The sequence below is a fragment of the Sminthopsis crassicaudata genome, chromosome 1, assembly GCF_048593235.1.
Source record: "Sminthopsis crassicaudata isolate SCR6 chromosome 1, ASM4859323v1, whole genome shotgun sequence".
In the NCBI taxonomy this organism is placed as follows: Eukaryota; Metazoa; Chordata; class Mammalia; order Dasyuromorphia; family Dasyuridae; genus Sminthopsis; species Sminthopsis crassicaudata.
The window spans coordinates 416,771,246-416,791,868 of NC_133617.1; the positions used below are offsets into that span (position 1 = coordinate 416,771,246).

The 20,623-nt window shown below is 34.5% G+C and overlaps 1 protein-coding gene across 3 annotated transcripts in view; it reads left to right on the forward strand.

Annotated features, from left to right (window-relative positions):
• The window catches only part of NTRK2 (neurotrophic receptor tyrosine kinase 2), a 400,497-nt gene that overhangs the window by 230,271 nt on the left and 149,603 nt on the right, over positions 1 to 20,623 (forward strand). For 2 of the 3 annotated variants that reach the window (XM_074280190.1, XM_074280189.1), the window contains one exon: positions 5,598 to 5,786. In XM_074280190.1, the coding sequence (XP_074136291.1) occupies positions 5,598 to 5,786 (189 nt within the window). Of the gene's footprint in view, positions 1 to 5,597; positions 5,787 to 10,574; positions 17,842 to 20,623 lie in introns of those variants that run through there. The other variant, XM_074280191.1, reaches the window with a different exon arrangement.

Here is a 20,623-nt window from a genome sequence, read left to right on the forward strand (position 1 = left end):
CAGGAGTGACTTATATAACTCTTAAATTCAAGTGGTCAATTAGATACTGATATATAATGGTAAATGGGGTTTCCTTAGTGGGAATTCCCTACATCAATTGAATTATAGTCCTGGACCACCCCCTCCCCATCCAAAAAATGACCTGAAGGGGAAATAAGCAAGTGAATAAAAAAATTATCATGATATATTATGCTTTGAATTGAGTTAGCTTAAATATTAACAATTAATTAGCAACTATATTTATAGGGATTGGAACTATGGATTAATTAATATGAGGAACTTCTGAATAAAAAAAAAAACTTTCTTTATAAATGTAGTCAGTACCTTCTCTGCAACTTAACATTCTTGAAGAGTTGACTAGAACATGGGTCAAGTAACTTGTCCAGTGTCATATAGAGCAGAGACTGTGTCAGAAACAGAATTTGAATCCAGGCTTTCTATCCACTAGGACACATTTTCTCTATATATTTTAAGTAAATTATTTAATTAAAAATTTGTCCTGGAGTTGGACTGAAAGTTCCTTTGCCATTTTACCATGATAAGTTGGCCCAAAGCCACACTGTACCTCAATTGTAACTGTTAACATTTCTTGGTCTACTTGATGCCAATTCCTTGGGATACTCTGTAATTGGTAATGAATAAAAACAATAACATACTTTATTCTTTTTGGCCCTGCCAGAAGGAAAGTGTATTCTGAAAAAGATTGTTATTTACTATTCAGAACAACAACCTACTTGAATGTACATTTATCTCATCTCCTAAGGCATAGATGAGGGCAGAGGTTCCTAAAGTTTTTAATTTTTTTCTTGACATTTTTGCTTTAATTAAGCCTTCTCAGATCCTTTATTCAATACAAAAGGAAATATATTTTAGAGTTTGCCATGCACATGCGCATAAGAAGTAAAATAAAAAGAATTTCTCCTAAAGAAAATTTTATTTAGTACATAATATATTTTAGAATCATTAAGTTATTTTTTTCAATCCATATAATTTTTCACTAACTATGAGAAATGTTTGGAAATATAGTTGCCTATCAAATATTCCTTGTATTCCCTGGAATCCTATGTGCTTGGGTGGGTGGGTCAGGAGAGCTTTCTGAGATCACCTCTGCTTTTGTAGCTAATCCTTAGAAACTAAACCTATGCTAGATTTAGATGTGACTTTAAATTTTGTGCCTAGGACAAATGCTAAAAAAAAAGAGAGACTTAGTCCTTTGCACTGGAGAGATATTAAAATAAAGTCAGTTTCTTGTGCTGTTAGACGAAATTTCCATTTATCTGCTAGGATAGCAGCACCATGTAGCTGAAGCTGAGCAAATTTGCACACAGCAGTCTAATTAATGTTTTTATTAATATGTATTAATAAGATTTTTCTCTGGGGTTTTAATAAGTGGTTCTTGTGATATCCTGTGGAGTGTGACAGCTCCTCCCCCCCCTCGCCTCCCCATGTCTCATACTCTAGTACATGCATGTACACAAGCACACAGAGGCATTCCTTTTGCTATGCACAGCCTAGCTGCTGTCAAATTATATAGACATCTATTGTCTGAGCCCTGAAAGCTGTCTTCCCCTCTACAGCTTACTTGCTGGGCTCTGCACTTCATTATATCAAAATGTTCATAGAAAAATGGGCTTAATCCTTGTAACTTTGCCAGCCCTATCCATCTTCCAATATTTGGAACATCAATAATGACAAAAATGGCATTAGAATTAATATTTCACTTGAAAAAATTGCAGAGATTTATGTGTTGCTTAAATTTGTCAACAGAGACTTTCCGGCAAAGTGAAAAGGCCATTTGAAAAATTACCTTTGCTGCTTCATATTGCTTCTGCATTGGGAGGGAAATATTTTTTTCTAACAGTTAGTTCATTTCCCTTATGGACTGCCAAATCAAGGTCAAAGTTTTAATTGTGGTTAGGATGGAGGAGATGAGATTTAGATGGGAGGAGAAGAAGGGGTATTCTTAAAAGCTGAACTTTTTAGGCTAAAGTTATACTACACATCAAATAATTTAGTCAGAATTACTAGTGGAATCTTACAGTTGTTCCCCTCATACAACTACTTCAGATAATAATTAGAGGTTATAGATTTAGAGTCGGGAGGGACCTTCCTTTTATTCTTGTAGCTATTTGTATTAATATACACTTATTTACAATTTCCTCCCTAGTTAGTATGTTAGCTTCTTAAAGACAAGGACTTGGTGAGTGATTTTGTCCTTCTTTGTGTTCCCAGCACTCATTGTAATGCTAGCACATAGTTAAGAATTAATGAATGCTTATTGATCAACAAAGCCCAAAGTCTTATTTTCCAGATGATAGAACTGAGATCCAGAAAAGATAAATGGCTTTATCAGAGTCATATAGGTACAAAGTAACAAAGTGAGAATTATTTATCTAGTATTTGTTTTTCCTTCTGTTAATCCTCAACCCCGTCCCCAATCTAATGTTGCTATGATTGATTTCCATTCAATTTAATAGTTATTGAGTACTTATTCTGTTCAACATAATGCTCTGGGGCAGGGGGAGAGGGTCCTAGAAGGCTGATTATGGTGATGATTTTACCAGGAGGTGGACTAGTAGAAGGATGTTTATACAAAAACAATGGGATGTATGAGTTCTAATAGCTCCAATGGCTCAGGTGGCAATTCTAGGAATTTTTTTCTTTCTAAAAGATGTGGATTTGGGGGAATTTTGTGGAAAATCATAATATCGGTGTAAAGAGTTGAATTGATAATTAGTTTAAGAAATTATGAAAAGGGGGCAGATATACCTAATTCTTTGGTTGATTGTCAGGAAAGAGCATGAATTATAAATAACACTGCCATCATATTTTAATAGCCACAATGGATATAAGAAAAAAATAGCATAGAAAGTATAGAGACAAATGGTGAAAGGTAGGGGTGTTTCTATAGAGGTAAGCAGTAGTGTTGGGGCTGGGAATGGGATGGTGAAGAGAGGTAGGTACCAGTGGAAAAGGAAGGGGAGAAAGAAAAGCAGAGAGTATCACTCGCATAGCTATGTTTTAGAATTGTGAGCACTCAGCCATCAGGGATCAGAACAGCAAGGTCTCATTTTCATGGGGTTTTGAAGAGAAATAGATAACTTTTACCTGTGCCATCTTTGAGTTAGTTCATTAATATACCCAAATAATCTCAAAGGTATTGGTAAAACTTTAAAGTCACCTTTCCAAAATCATCAGCACAGTTTTGATATTCTGCTGGTCTGGAACTGTGGAGTTATAGAATTTGTGTGAAATTTATATATCATAGGACCAGAAATTTGACACCAGTGATCAAATGGCTTCTGCTGATTTAGCACATATTAGCAGCATGTGAATTTCAGTTAACATATCATGCAATTTGTAAATTATACTCCTTTGATATTAGGAATGGTTTGTATGTGACTTCCAGATCTCCATTTATAATCTTATTTCCTGCTATTGTCCCTTTATATTGACTACTTGTAAACTGGATGTGAGGGTGGTCAGAAAATTCAGAACAAATTCAAATTTTAACACCAGGTTGAATCTTGGAAACTGTCTAGAAATATATGATTTAAACTCTATCTTTTTCAGGAACCTAGTCAGTAGCATAGTTTAATAAGAAAAAAAAAGAAAGACAATCTAAACTAATAAATGAAACCAATTATTATAACAATTGATGGGAAGATTTTAACAGTAACATGTAGAACTCCCAGAGCAATTGATTTCCAGTTGTCATCTCTAGCTAGAATTCTGGACTCAAACTCTAGGGTGACCTAGACTTGCTATATCAGTAAGGAAATAATTTAACAGTAATGGAAAGGAATCCTCGAAAGAAGACATTTTTCTGTTTATCCTGGGTAGGACTCTAATTTCAACTCCCACATACAAGTGAAATGCTACCAAATTTTGATCTTGACTTGGCTTTTGATTCTCCTCTACTATATAGGCATGTTTTTGGAGGTCTAATGTGCAGGATCCACCTGAAATGTGTCAGTAAAGTCAACTCTAATACATACTTTTGAGAATAGATTCTCAAAATCAGCTGAAGTGCAGTCGGCAGCTTGTTGTATACTTTATTTAAGATACAAAGAGCCAAGAATAGTTCATTGTTATTGCTGAAAACTGAATGATAGTCGCCAAGTGGGAGGGGGGTGAAATCTTAGAAGGATTACTCATTATTGTTGTATCCATTAAAAAAGGATGAATAGATAATTCTTGTTATTTTTACAATTATTCTTCTTTATATATGCATAGGTGGGTTGATGATAGGCAGCAAATGGGAGGAGAAATTGCGATCTGCACTATTGTTGGGGAAAATTCTTAAGATTCACAGTAAAGAAAAGCCATGATCTAGGGTCCAGAAAATGAAAATTCATTCTTTCCCCTCTGTAAATGAAGCATTCCTCGAAACAGAAGATTCTATCTATCATAGATAGATCCTAATCTCTCTCTCTCTCTCTCTCTCTCTCTCTCTCTCTCTCTCTCTCTCTCTCTCTCTCTCTCTCTCTCTCTCTCTCTCTCTCTCTCTCTCTCTCTTTCTCTCTCTCTCTCTCTCTCTCTCTCTCTCTCTCTCTCTCTTTCTCTCTCTCTCTCTCTCTCTCTCTCTCTCACACACACACACACACACACACACACACACACACACACACACACACCTGCTTCCTTTGCTTCAAAAGAACTCCATATCCTTTCAACATGCCTTAGAAACATTTATAATATCTTTCTAGGGAATTCTTGTCTCACTGCTCCATTATGGATTGCTTGAATTGGACCACTGAGGTCTTCATGATTTAGAAACCTCAAAGTGATCACTGGCACAAATTCCTTCCTTTCTGATGATCAGTCTGATCTTCCTTTTAAGTTCGAGGTTAGTGGTAAAAAGATAAACTTTATAGACAAGACCAGGTATAAGATATATGTAGTATATATATTCTATTCACAAACAACATACACATATATACAATCTATTCTTAGAATATTCACAAAAAGGTAAAAACATACCCCTGAACAAGATAAACATTTTTACCCTATTATTTTAATAAACAAACAGCCAAGTAAAGAACCCAAGCAATAGACCACACTTAAAGATGAGAATAGGCATGCCATTGGGTGGGTGTTTCACACCAATACTGCCATGAGAATAATTTACAAATGATTTCACAAAAAATTTACAAACATTTCACAGTGCTTATAAAAAATAAAGAGAAACATCATGGCGACCACTGCCACTATTTATAAATATAGTTACACTAGTTTTCGTGCTGCTATAATAGAATTCTTGATGCTCTGAGCAGTATTTTACATCACTTTTCTCATAGGATTCAACACTGAAGTCAGTAGAAGAGTATTAATCTCATATTATATTCTTCAGATAAGGAAACTGACTCCCCCAAAGCAAGTGACTTGTCCAGGGTCACATAACCAACTGTTGAGAGAAAACTAGAAACTTGATCTCTGCACTATTAGTATAATATTTTTTAGTGGAAAAATTAAAGAAGAATGTAAGATCATTACTGAGATATTTGATTAAAAGGAAATTGTCAAAAAATCCTAGTTAAAGAATGGGAAGAGAACAACACATGGAGTTACAGGGGAATCTTTGTTTCTAACTCTAGGTCCTTCTTCAGTTATCAGCAATGATGATGACTCCGCCAGCCCACTCCATCACATCTCCAATGGAAGTAACACTCCATCTTCTTCAGAAGGAGGCCCTGATGCTGTCATTATTGGAATGACCAAGATTCCTGTCATTGAAAATCCCCAATACTTTGGAATCACAAACAGTCAACTCAAGCCAGACACATGTAAGTAAAGATGCTTATTTTTCTTAGCTGTTTTGCTTCTTCTTTCTAAATAAGCCGATGGGTTTATCAGATTCAGAAAGATGACTGGTATGAATGAAAAGTCTAAGTGGAGTTGGGGCAGCCAGTCCATGTAATGAATGTCTTCTTTGTTTTCTCATCTATGAATCCTTAGGATGTGGCACCTGCTGGCATGAGAGCTATAGTCAGATAGACACTGACTTCTCCTGAATGGATTGTGCAAATCCATTAACTAAAAGAATTTAGAGTCAAAGCAGTATTTACCTTGAGAAAACTGAACAAGAAGTATAATTAGTTTGTGTTTGTTCAATTAGGCATGATTTGAAATGTATGTAATTTTAAATCGGTTTCACTTAGTTCTATTAAGAAATACTTTTTGAAGTAGTAGAAGATGGTTATGTGTGGTATGGAACAAAATCACATAGATACTTTATTCCTGTAGTCCTAAGTTCTAGCATGTGAGTTTTTTTAATGGTACTAAGTGTGAATAAGATCTACACTACTTAATGGAGATATTATCTGGCTGACTCCTGTTTGTTCAGTATGAACTTATCCTATGGGACTAATTCGGTTTTATGCCAACAGTATAAAAAGCTTTGGATTATGCCCATAGTTCTCCATAGTCATGTGATCCAAATAGTTACTTGGCCTCCAATTTCCATGTTCCTGTAATACATAAAGCAGTGAGAAAAAGCTAAAAACAGCTGTAATCTGGGACAGCCACTTGATTCCATATTTGTCCAAATTTGTGCAGACCAATCAAAAATAGGTCTCTTCTGCCTATTTTCATATCCTTACACAGTGATTAGAATAATATCCCAGCTACATAGGTTTCTTGTAGTGCTTTTGGTGTAAGGTAAGAAATTTTTTGTTGATAGTCTTGTAGCTTTCTGCTATGAATGGTGGAGGCCAAACAATTTTCAGTGTCCCAAAATTGGTTCAGAAAATGGAGTTTAAGTAATGAATAACAAAACCTTTTAAATGAGGATCTTCTGTGATTTTGTACTTTTTTTCTCATGTTCCTCACATGAATGCTTTACAGGATGGATTAGAGTTTAGTTGACTGGATGAGAACAGTTTGAAGCTTGTCATGGTATAAGACTGGAGTCTACTTCTTTTAGATGCATTTTAAAATTCCAGAATAAATAAGATGCTATATAAAAAGAGCTTTTAGTTCCTTGGAAAGAAGATGCTATTTGAATGCAAAGTATTATTCTCATTCTGATGGTGAAATGACATAGGGACGTTATTTTACATTATTCATAAAAAGATTTCTCTCAGGACAGTGGCTAGCATTCATTGGTGGCATTCATATCATACCATAAAATGATTCTACTTATGTTGGCTTACATTAAAATCATATTGTTGAAGTTGATCATGGCAGTGCCCTCCTAGCCAATCAAAATATTCAGTTTTTATTTGATGATTTTGGGGAGAGAAATATAATATTCAAGCATTTCTCTCTAATTCACAAAACAAACCAAGAAGTAAAACTCCCCGAAAAACAAAAAACAAAGGAGATAGTATTGAAGGGATTCTTATATTCTGAATATCTGGACTAGATGACATTTTCAATCCCTTCTAATGCCAAGATTCCCTGATTCTGTGAATGACTTCCTTAAAAAGTTCTACAAAGAATGTTTTCCTAATGGACTTCTGTGGGGATTTTTGCTAGGGCTTCAAGTGAGGTATTTTTTATGTGTATGTGCTGAAATATCAACATTTTTAAAAGATGTGGGGTATGATATTCCTTCTACTTGGCAAAGAATAGGAGAAAATTCAGAAACATTATCTTCCCAAGGGTTTGCTTGAAATAAGATCTCTATCAGTCTTACAAACGGGGTAACAAATGCTTATTAAGGAATATAATTATTAGCAGCTGACATGAAAAGTAAGGAAAGAATTCTTCAATTTAAATTCTAAAGGAAGACCTCTTCTGAAGAAAGCAGAGAAGCCTAATAAGCAATGAGTTGACTTCCCATATTTTGATTATTTTTCACATCAATGTAAATGATTTATTATTATTAGAATGACTTCCCAAAAGAAAATAAGAAACTTGGTAACACTATGATTGAAAACTTAGATTCCCCTGTTCAAAAAAAAATCAGAAGTTCTCCTTACAACTCTAATTGCTTTAAATTGTTCATTTAAAACTTCTAAATCCTCTACTGTTTGACTTTTTTGTCCTATCCCTCACCCCCAGTCAAAGAAATCATCTTTACTCAGATCTCTGATGACTTTCATTGTCATAAAATAAAAACATTTTCCTATATCCATTTTCTATCTTTCTTTTCCCTATTTTGTATACTTGACTGACTACCAATTATTACTCACTACTCTTCTGATTTTGAGCTTTCAAAGTACTGGTTTGCCTCAAAAGTCATCAGTCATTCCTGATTTGTGTCCTTTTGCTGTATTCAGTATACTTTAGCTTCTTGCATCTGAGGAATTGCTAGCGACTCTGCATTCATTCATGGTTCTGCCCTCTTTGAGAATGAAGGATGAACCACAGTCCTTTCTGCTTCACAGTTGGATTAGATCATTAGCTCTTAAGAGTTTAATGAATAATTCTGTACATAGAAGACTTGATTTTGTCAGATCACCATACATTCTTCACATTTTTGAACTTTCATAACACCAAATGTATTTCAACCTACCAAGACAGATCCAAAATGGCAGTCAGTTTCTTCTTCTTTCTTCTTCTTCTTCCTCTTCTTCCTTCTTCTTTCTTCTTTTTCTTCTTCTCTTCTTCTTTTGTTCTTCTTCCGTTCCTCTCTTCTTTCATCTTCTTATTGTTGTTGTTCTTCTTTATTTTCTTTCTTCTTTTTTCTCTCTTCTTCTCCTCTTCTGCTCCTCTTCCTTTTCTTCCTCCCTCATTTCCCCCTTTTTTCTCCTTCTCTTCCTCCTCCTCCTGCTTCTCCTTCTCCTTCTCCTCCTCTTCCTCTTCTTCATCTCCTCCTCTTCCTTCTTCTTTACCCTTCTAAATTTTCACATCTTACTCTCCACCCTGCAGTGGTTAACAGTACTTCTTAAGCAAGTAATTTTCAACTCTTGTTTGTCTTTCTGAAAATCCAAGCTATTATCAACTCTTTATAATTTGTCCTATTTCATGTGAATATCTACTGTCTTTTTCAATGACCAGACCTAAATTCTCATTATTTTTTCTGATGTTGCTAAATGCCATTTGCAGAATATTATACTCACTGTCTATGTCATCTTGGGCAAACAAATATTTTTTAACTTCTCTAGAGAGTTTCTTTTTCTGTAGATTAGGGGAGGTTGACTGGTGGTTGACTGGTGGAACAATAAGTGCCTTCAGTCATGACACTGTGTTCTCCTGACTGAGATTGTCTTTCCTAGGTCTCCTGAATGGGCAACTGGGTGGTGTAGTAATAGAGAGCCAGGCCTAGAGTTATAAAGACCAGAGTTCAAATTTATCCTTAGATAGTTACTAGCTGTGACCCTGAGCAAATTATTTAGCCCTCAGTTTACTCATCAGTAAAAGGAGCTGGAGAAGGAAAAGGCAAACCATTCCAGTATCTTTGCCCAGAAAATCATGACTAAAGAAAAACAAAAGTTTCCTGAAAAAGTAAAAATTTCCTACTTCATTTCATCCTTACACTTTTTTCATATTTCATTCCTCATGGCAGTATAATGTATCTGTTAACAGATGTATCATATGCTTGTTATTGGTTTTTTTTCCTTTCTACATTGTCTAGTTCAGATTGTAAGCTCTTAGAGGGCAGGATGATGTATAAATTTTTTTGGTGATATCATGTACACATGACTAAATAAATACTCATTTTTAGCATCCTTGTAGCAGGTAAAGATGCTTCTTTCTGTATTTCATTTTTTTCAATTTACCAGATCTAAGGTACATAGGAATTCATTGACTGGATAGATTTTCCTCCATGGGCTATAGAAAACTAATGATCTTCATCATTAGCTGTGAAAAACTAATGATCTTCACTGTGAACATCTTAATTGTAAATATCTAGAAATGTAATCATTTTAGAAATGTTGAGGCCTAATATGAAGATGGATTCATGGCATCCTCCCACAGATTCTTTACCTTTTATGGGGGGAGGGGAGGCAAAGAAAGAGAAAGAGAATAAAAGAGGGGAGAGAGAGAGAGAGAGAGAGAGAGAGAGAGAGAGAGAGAGAGAGAGAGAGAGAGAGAGAGAGAGAAATAGAAAAAGAGGGGGGAGGAGACACAGAAAGACAGAGAGAGAATAGAGAGTAGAGATAGAAAATGTGTTTTGGAATTCTCTTAATGACTTTCTATGGAAAGCACATAAACTTTCTTATAGAATTTATTAAAAGATTATGTCAAGGTTATAATGTATGGAAGTCTCTTTCTGGAAGTAACACTAGACCAAGAAGTGAAGAGTATGAGAAGTAGGGATAGTTAGAACTGGGAAAGGGTTCCTTGACTCTGAGTTTTAGTTCAATGAATAATAGCTAGTACTAAGAAAATTGAAGCTAATTGTGATAATTATATGGGATGTGAATTTTTCAAATGTCAAAACCAAATTTTATTTAGTAAAGAACTAGGTGGAAAATGAAGGGGAAAATTTTTAAGCTTCTGGTGGTCAGTACCATAACAAAAAAATCCCCAATATGCTTGACCATTGTTAGGTTTTTCTTAAAAGATTCAGATTGTCCACATTAAAAGAATTCTATTTTCCAGAGCTTTAGCGCAGTTTGCACAGACAGGACTTAATTGCTCCAGAGCATGTTTCAATAGAAAGTCTGTCTACTTTATTTCAGGGCCCAGAGGTTCCCCCAAGACCGTCTGATAATAATTTGGTATTTGGAAGCTCCTGTATCACTGCAGGAATTAAAGGAGCCTAAATCCAGGCCTGATGGAGGAGAAGAGTTCTATGGTTTATCTGCAAATTCGGGCCAGACAACATCTTGACGTCACTCCTTAGCTTCTCTAACATAGCCAAGAAAAGAAGTTACCTTCCAAAGACAATACAGTGTGCTCTATTGACCATCCCCAACCAAGTAGTATGCCACTTTAACTGTAGACCAATCTCCTCGATCAATCAGGATTACAAGATGGTGGTGATGATATTAGCAACATGAAGTTTGGAGCTTGTCTTCTGTAGTTAATCCAGCTAGTCTGTTTAGGCCTAGCAGCTTCATCTGACAGCATGAGGTGGTTTCCCAGTAGGATTTGACAAATTTGGGTCAGCGAGTGGCCCCATTGCCACTTTCTCCTTGACTGCTGAGAAGGTCTTTTGCACACAGGGCACAATGGAAGCAGCCTTTCTGGGCTGAAAAGACTTAAGAATGGAGATTTGTCATACTTTCCCCTTTAGGGAAGGTGAATGTCTCAGACTCATCGTGCTACTTCTGAAATTGTGTTGTTGCTTTTTACCCCCTGTTGTCAGTGGAAACTCTAGTGTAGTCATGCAAATTAACCTGGATTATTTGTCTTTGCTGTATATTAATAACCATTGCAATATAGGAATCCATCTTCATAGAGTATGGTATACATACAACTAGGGGTCAGTAATGCATTATAGCAGATACTCAAACATTTTGGATTTTGTTCATTTTAATTCTATTTTCAGTTATGTGAATATTATTAAATACTTTCATCCTGAGCTCACATTTCATAATATTCTATATTTCATATGTATATGTATATATATGTATGTGTGTGTATATATATGTATGTATACGCACACACACGTGTTTCCACACAGGCAGCATTCTTATTCTTCATTCTGCAAAGTAATGCAGACTCATAAGACATGGTTCAAAGTGTTATGCTAAGATTAAGAAAATAAAAAGGCTGCTGGAAAGTAAGAATTGTAATAAAAGTGGAATTTAACACATAGGAAATTAATCCAGCCCTCTTTAATTGCCACAATTAGACACTATGACAGTGAGAGTGGAAGGAAAGGAGGCAAAATTTTGGTCAATGTGTAGTTAAAAAAAATCTGTATGTCAGATAGCAACAGATCAGAAGATTTTTAAGCCTTTTGTGTCAAGGAGCCCTTTGGCAGTCTGAAGAAGCCTTTCGACGCTTTCTTCAAATGATGTTTTTAAATACATAAAATAAAATCTATAGGATTACAAATGAAATTAATTATATTGAAATACATTTATCAAAATATATTTTTAAAAAGATCACAGGCCCTAGGTTAAGTACCCCTGCTTTAGAATCAACCTGAGGTTATATTTTTTAAAAGTATTAGAAGTATATGGGACTAAAATTTTCCTCCATGATAAAGAGGGAAGACAGACATTTCAAAGGTGACTCTTTCTTACTATATCCCACTGCTCCTCCTAGAGGTAACAGAGAGATACTGAAACTTCTTGAATAAGGGAGTCATCAAGTCAAAATCAAAGACTCTCAGTGGGAAGAGATCTTGTACATTAACCCATACATTACTCTATCACATGATGTTCTTCTCAATGGAAAGGTTCTCTCGTTATGCTATTGTAGAATAAATTTCCAAGGACATTGTGGGAAATTATAAAAAACAATACTTAAAACTCTTACGGGGGAAAGGGAAGGAAAGCAGCTAAACTCATGCTGCTTGTTTATTTTTTCAAAATTTTTTTTAAATTTTAAAAACTTTATTGAAAGGGTTTGTAACCAAGCCAAATGTGAAGATATTTAGGTCAACAAACATTTATTAGATTCATACAGTGCCAAATGCATACTAAATGCTTAATAAATGCTTATTAGCTGAGTGTAAGACATCATACTGGTAGCTAAAGAGACAAAAATAATTTTTTAAAAGGCAGTTTTTGTCTTCAACCTTCAAAAAAGGTTATATTTTCATTGTAGAGTACAACATTTACATAGATAAGTACAAGATAATTCAATGAGCACTAATACCTAAGGTGATCAGGGAAGTCGGGACATTGGAGATATTCCCTAAATTGAACTTTGAAGGAAACTAAGGATGTAAAAGGCAGAGGTGAGAAACAAGGACACTTCACTGTTAGGAGATTGAATTCTGAGGTTAAGAAATAACAAGTGAGCCATTTTGGCTGGAATATACAGTATATCAAGAGAAATGCCATGAAATAATTCTAGAAAGATAGACTGGAGCCAAATTGTGAAGGAATGAAAATGAAATGCCAAGCAAAGAAGGCTCAATGTTATCTTATAAACTACTAAAGATTCACAACTTAATAATATAAAGAAACATTTGTTTCTTATCATTTAGATACAATCATCTTATTCCTGCCTTAATCAAAAAATCATTCTTCTAGGGAATATAGAATTAACGTAGGGGAAAAACCTAACATCGGATTCTGAATCTAATACCTACCATGAACTGCTGCTAGAAAGACATTTATATTAGAGCCTAGAAAGCACTGATGATTTAAGGTCATCTTTAACCACTCTAAGAATTATGAAGTGAGCACATATTAGTATTTCAATATAAATTCCCCAAACCATCAGAAGCATCCTAAAAGAAATTTAATGGATTCAATGTCCTAATACCTTTCTTCTGAATGCACTCCTTCTGAGATTATATGATTTATATGATTTAATTGATATGATTTAACAGGACTTTTTTTTTGGTTGGCACTCTTGCATATGCTGGCAGATTGGAAAACAGGATAATCCCAGCAAACTCTGATACTGCAGAGTCACCTCAACTTGTTAAGAAACTTCTGCTTCTCAGATGCTGGGAAATTTGAGTAGTTCCTTTGGTGGGTTGAAACAGCAATATGAGTAGAGATTGTGAAATCACCCTGAGGTTTCCTTGGATGCAGTATACACTTTGAGTTTCTTATAATAAGACACAGCTTTTGCCCTTGTGAAAATCTTTTTCTACCTTTAGGAATTTTGCTACACTCTAGGATTCTGCTATGATTTCTCTTTTTCACTTTTACATACGATAGCCTAATAGTGTTCAGATTTGAGGACCAGACAGTTGAGGATGCCTATCTAAGAACACAGAGCCAGGATTTGAATCTAGGTCTTCTGACTCCATTTACAGAGCCTTGAAAATATGAAATATGAAGTTGGATTGAAGGAACTAAGGATGTTTAGAGAAGGATGTCTAGATAAAAGAAGTTACAGGGAAGTGGAAAGGAGATTATTATTGTTATTTTCAGTTGTGTCTGATTCTTAGAGATCCTGTTTTGGATTGGCAAAGATATTGGAGGAGTTACCATTCCTTCTCCAGTTCATTTAACAGATAAGGAAACTGAGGCAAACAGGGTTACATGATTTTCCAACCCAGCTAGTGTCTGAGGCCATATTTGGACTCAAGAAGAAAAGTCTTCCTGACATCAAGTCTACTACTCTATCCACTGCACATTTAGTGCCCTGGAGAGAAAATAGAAAATTTTAATTACTTAAAAGATTATCTAATAGGAAAAAGGGTTAGATCTGCCCTGTCTGATTACAAAAAGCAGAAACAGTGGATATAATTTGCAAGAAGACAGATTTAGGCCTGATAAAATCTCTCATAATCTATCCAAGAGATTAATAAACTGCTTTGAGATACAGCAGATTCTCTCCTACTGGTAGTCTTGAAGAAAGGCTGATGATCACGTATTAGGTGTCTTGTCTAGAAGAATTTTTGAGAATATGGATTGGCCTAGTTGGCTGCAGAAGTTTCTTCCCATTCTGAAATTCTGTGATTCTGATTCTAATTCAGTGGCCTTTCCATAATACATTATAATTTTTTATGTTATTGTTGTTTATTGTTCTTTCCTCAGGAGATATCTTGATGGACAAGTAAGCATGTTTCTTTCTCTGTCAAAAACAGAAAAGCTCAAGCTCAAACATCTCAAGGACTTACACATGGGAGATACTAATCTACTTCCTAGTAGTTAAATTTTAAAGATCCTTAAGACATGTCCTCAGACCAGAGATGAAAAGGAATCAAGATAGACTTAGTGAAAAGAAATCAGCCAGCCTATTGAGCAATGCAATATAGCTTGTCCCTTTGGTTTAGATTTTCATAGTAGGATGCCTTGGTGAAGAACTCTGATTTCTGGGGAGACTGACTCTTGGGCTGTCTCAGCCATTCAGCATAGAGAACAGTAGGACAGACTGATAAGGATATATGGATAATGTTGCTCAACATTGGTAGGGCCTAAGAACATTTCACAGCACAAATGGAATTTAGGAAGGCTTGATAATTTTGGAAATCTGTTCATAAAGTCAAAATGTGTCTTGTTCAATTACTTTGAATAACCTTTTAATATCCTGTGACATGAAGCCTTTTGTGCTTGTAGTATTTTTATGTGTCAGGTACTTTCATATATTTAATACTGTGCATAAGTTGATGTTGGCCACTGCTAGATAGTCTACTTCAGTTTGTTATAATAAAAAAAAACTCTCAAGAGATATAATTTACATGCTAATGCAAAATTCACATCTTTTGCTTTTATGTGGCAACATAACATCAATGTTGGTATTTTGTTTGTTAAACTTTCTCAAGATTGACAGATTAGAAAAAATGATTTCAAAATGAAAACATTCTTGGAATTTTTGATCATTGGAGTGGATTAAAAAATTCTAAAGAGAAACAATCTGATAGGCCACAAGACTAGTTTCTAGATTGGTATCATTTACATTGAGAATTACATTGCATTTAAGACTCATTTAAAGGGGGAAAATGCTGTATCATTACTTTCCTTATAGCTCTTACCAAACACAGTAATTTAACTATTATTGACATTCTGGGTACTTTCTAGAATAGTTCATCTAATACCCCACATGTATCATAATAAGTCACATTTTTAGGCAATGGTTAAAAAAACATTTTTCATCCAATGAACTTCTGAGGCAGGTTGTGTATATATTAGCATTCCCATTTTATTGATGAAAAAAGGGTGCATAAGAGGGAAATGTCTTAGAATCATAGAATGTTAGAATTGGAAAGAACCTCAGAGATATCTACTCCAAACCCTCATTTTACAAGTGAGAAAATTGAATGTGATGTGATTTGTCCAAGTAAAATGTTAGGACTTCTGCATAAGTGTAGTATTCTTTTTTACTATACTATACTGCCTGTAACTTGGATGATCAAAGCCATACCATCCTCCTAATAACCCAAGAAAGTTAAGAGCATAGTGCAGGCTGCTTAAAGCCCTATAAAATCAGATCTAATCAAAATATCTATATATGCCTATTGAAGGAACCTGTTCATTAAAGAAAATTGTATGGCATATGTATATGAAGGCAGCTCCTTTCAACCATGAGGTTTTTATACAAAAATGTTGCTAATTATATTATGTTTCAGGGGAAATTGGAGGGAACATTAGAGATCATGTAATGCAGCCTCATCATTTTAAAAAAGAAAATTGAGGTCTACGGGATTTAAATGAAGATTTATCTAAGTAAATCAATAGCAGGAATTTAATTCCAGGTTTTCTGATGCAAATCAAGTATCTGTTATCCTTAGGGTTCTTAAACATTTTTTTTTATGTTGTTACCCTTTTAGCAATGTGGTGAAGCTTATGGACTCATCTAAAATAATATATTAAAAGAAATAAAATACAGAGTTAGAAAGGAAACCAATTATAATGAAATAAGAATATATATTTTTTCTCAACCCAAGTTCTATGACCCCCTGAAATTTATCCATGAACTCATTGTAGACGCATAGACCCTAAGTTAAATATCCTAGCACAATACCATTACACTCAGTTGGATTTTTAGTAATTATTTTATTCACCCATCTACCCTCTACTTTGTGACCAAAAGAACCTGCTAAAAGTAAGAACATTATACATAGTAATAGGGCACACCAAGAATAACAGACTGGACCCTCCCCTGACCTCATTCATAATATTTTAACCAATTAAACTCACCAGCCATAGAGTCTCTCATGTGAATTTGGCAACTGAGCTATGAAAAAAAAACTTTCCTTATGCTATGCATGATTACTAATCTAAGAATTAGTAATACTCATACCTTATTCCACCAATGCCTTGTTCTCTTAGCTTTTAAATTTTGCTGACAGGCAATGATTAGACATACACACATGTAGGCTCTTGTAGTTTACTTAAATGGATTGATGCTTTTAAAAAAAATTATCTTGAAGCATTGAAGTCAACAAGCATTTATAAAGTATCTATTATATGCCAGCCACTGTGCTAAGCAGTGGGGATTAAAAAAAAAAAAAAAGGAAAATAGTCTCTGCCCTTAGGAAAGACATCATATGACCAACTTTGTACAAATAGTATACAGGACAGCTAGTTGGTATAGTAGGTTGTGTTCCAGGCATAAAGTCAAGAAGATTCCTTTTCCTAAATTCAAATTTAGCTTCAAATTCTAACTATGGGACCCTGGATAAGTAATTTACTCCTCTGCCTTAGTTTCTTCATCTACAAAATGAACTGGAGGACATGACAAACTACTCCAGGATTTTTGCCTATGGTCACAAAGAGTCAGACACAACTGAAAAAAATACAAAATGACAACTTACAGAATAAATTGGAGCTAGTATGAGAAAAAAAAAGCAATAGAATAAAGGATGTCTGAGAACAGATTCTTGCAGAAGATTAAAATGTTCCAGTTAAACATGAAGGAAGCCAGGGTATCTAAGAGGTAGAAATGAGAATGAAGAGAATTCCAGGCACGGAGCCCCACTGAAAAAAGCATGGGTTTAGGAGAGGGGATGTCTTGCTTAAAAAAAATTAGGAAGGCACTGTCATTGAATTTTAGAATAGGTGGAAAAGAATAAAGAGTAAAAATACTGGGAAAATAGGAGGGAGTCAGATTAGAAATGGCTTTATTTTGTATTTGTTCCTAGAGATAATATTAAACATGCTTGTTTATATTATGCTGTGATAGAAGAGCTTCTTGCCCCCTTCTTTCATGCATCTTTTTTTTTTCCAGGATATGGTGAGAGAAAGAGTTAACAAGTTCCTCTAGTCTTATTTCAACTTTTAAAATTTCTGTGATTCCTATTTAGATCTCTATCATTTCTGATCTTGAAAACAGAAATTATTTTGCCTTCATCTGGTCTTACTATGAATGATGGTAATCTATATTTGGATAAACCTAAACTTACAGCTTAAGGGAGAAAGAACTCACAGGCAATATATATATATATATATATATATATATATATATATCTTCCAAGGTACCTATTCCTATATCCTGCTCCACTTATGGAGAGTGGGAAAATTCTGTATAATTTCCTAAGTGCCATATCGAGTTCTATGTCTGAAAGGTGCCTTGGCCAAATTGAGGTCAGATGCCTGATACTTTGGCACAGACCATAGATTTTGTAGACAGTGATCCAATATATTTATTGCTATTAGAAAAACTCTATATTATCTCCCAAAAAGATCTATGGAAACTAGCATTCCTCACTCCCCTTTGTTTATGTTCTGTCACTCCCTAAATTGAAAAAGTTGAAACCATTTGGAAGAAAGGGGAGAGCAAGATGTCCTGAATCCTAATCTAAGAAACAATCTTTTGACATCAATTAAGACTTAAATTCAATATAAAGGGTTTTTTAAAGTGAATGTTTATTTTCTTTCTTTTGTTAATATTTTTTCTTACAGTTAGTGTGGCTTCATGCCCTTCTTGTTAGTATTTTCAATTGAAGGAAGATCTGTAAAACAAAGATGAACCAAAGGACTCTTGGGATCACAGATCTAGAAGGGATTAGAGAGATCACATAGTCTAATACTTTATTTTAAATATGAGAAAACTGAAGCCCAGAAACACAGGTATTGTTGAAGGCTTTTGAATCATAAAATGGCATGTGTCTGATAAGCTTTTATTTTCTTCCTTGGTATTGGGAATGTCCTTTTCAATTCTTGCCATTTTTCCTCCAAAATGGTCCCCCCCCTTCAATTACTTTATTTTGCAAAAGGAATTGTTATGGCTAGCCATGTCAGGCTGAAATCTTGTCTTTTATACTCTTCTTTTGGGCAGACTGATCTGGGTTGGAGTGTTCCAACTAATTTACATTTCAACCTAGATCACAATGAAGGTCAGAATGTCCCCACACAGTAACAAATGGCCTTAATATTTGCAGATGGAAAAAATATCTTTTATCAGATCCATTCAACTAAACTGACAGTGAATGGAGATAGTTTTGGCATGTGATTGTGCTATCCTAGCAATCCAGTTATCCATGAAGTCATTAATAGGAACAAAAAGTCTATGTAGGGCAGTGGTTAGAGAGCTTGTTTTAGAATCAGAAAGTCTGGGATTCAAATCCTTTTTCCAACACATAATTACTAGATGACTTCAGCAAATTCTCTGAAGTCCTCAGTTCCCAGGCAGCTCTCTAAGAGTCTAAGTCCAGAATAGTTGCATCTATACATTTGTAGAGGGAATTTCCTAACCCACACCTTCCTATTCCAGTAAAATGATGTGTCCTTGTCCATTCCTACCCTGACCCTCATCCCTGCAAACCACAAAACATAGAACCTTTATTTTTCTTTTTATTTCATTATTAAATGGGAAACCTTCATTACTTATCATAGTGAAGTTGTCAACAACAACAAAATTTCAGCAACTTTTTCTTATCTTTTTATCATATACATAAATTTCTTTCTTAAACTTGACTTCAGAATCATGTGACTTTAGAACTAGTGAGGATTTTAGAGATCATCTAATTCAAATTCACTCTTTCTCTCTCACCACTATCATGTTATAGAAACTGAGATTCAAGGAGAAAATTATTTGTATTTATGCCCCTCTATGCCTATTAGTTCCTAAATTTCACGAGAACAGGGATTGTTTTAATTTTCACATCTTTTCCTTACTTCCTAACACAAAACTTGCATATAATGGGTGATTAATAACTATTTTTAATTAAACAGAAGTGATTTACCAAGAATTCCATAATGACACAATAGCAAAACTTGTGCTAGAACTGCCTCTACCCATGTTCCTTTCATTATTTTAAGTTTTTTGTTATATCTTTAAATAAATAAATATATATATGTATATATATATATGTATATATATATATACATATATATATAACATTAATAAAATTACTAGGGGAGGAACAAATTATCAGATAATCTGTCCAAAAAGACTTATTAATGATTTTTTTTTAAAAAGAAAGACTGAATACCAAGTCTTCTCACATGTCACTGGGATTGTTCAAACTGGAGAGATTGCTAAATTTTGGTATAATTGGTGATTGCAATTCAAGATTAGAACTATATAACAGTTGTGATTGTACATGGTAATTGATGTAGTTAATATGAATTTCTGATTGATGATGGAAAATAAGAATTCACAATTGGAGATATGTGAAGCAAAACAAAGAAAGCATAAATTTCTTTTCTGACCAATTCTTCACACCCTTGTTATTTTGTTTTAAATACAAAGGCCTATGTTTCCAAATTGGCAGAAACAAAAAGTCAATCATTGATAAATGTTGGATGATAAATGTTGGATAAATATTGGATGATAAAAGCATGGTTTAGGAGAAATATCATCCAAATTTTGGGGCCAAATCTTTGATTTTACAAGCTATTCCTACAGTTTATTGAATTGAATTGGATTAAAGACAAAACCAAGAAAAAGAAAGGAAAGCTCACAAACAAAAGCAAAACAAAACTAATTTTAAGAAGGTTAAGGGCCATTGTTATAGACCTGTCCAAAGTTCTCTAGTAGGATCTTAGATCTAGAGCAGGAAAGGATCCTGAGGGTCATGTAGTCCAACCTCTTCCCAGCGCCACATTTCCCTCTCCCATTTGATAAAGGAAACCAAAGCCCTCAAAGGTTAATGGACTTGCCCAAAGTCATGAAGTAAACATCAGAAGCAAAATCTGAATTCAGGTCTTTCAACTCCAGAATCAATGTGCTTTCTTCTGTTCTCTGTGAACCTATCCAAGCCAAG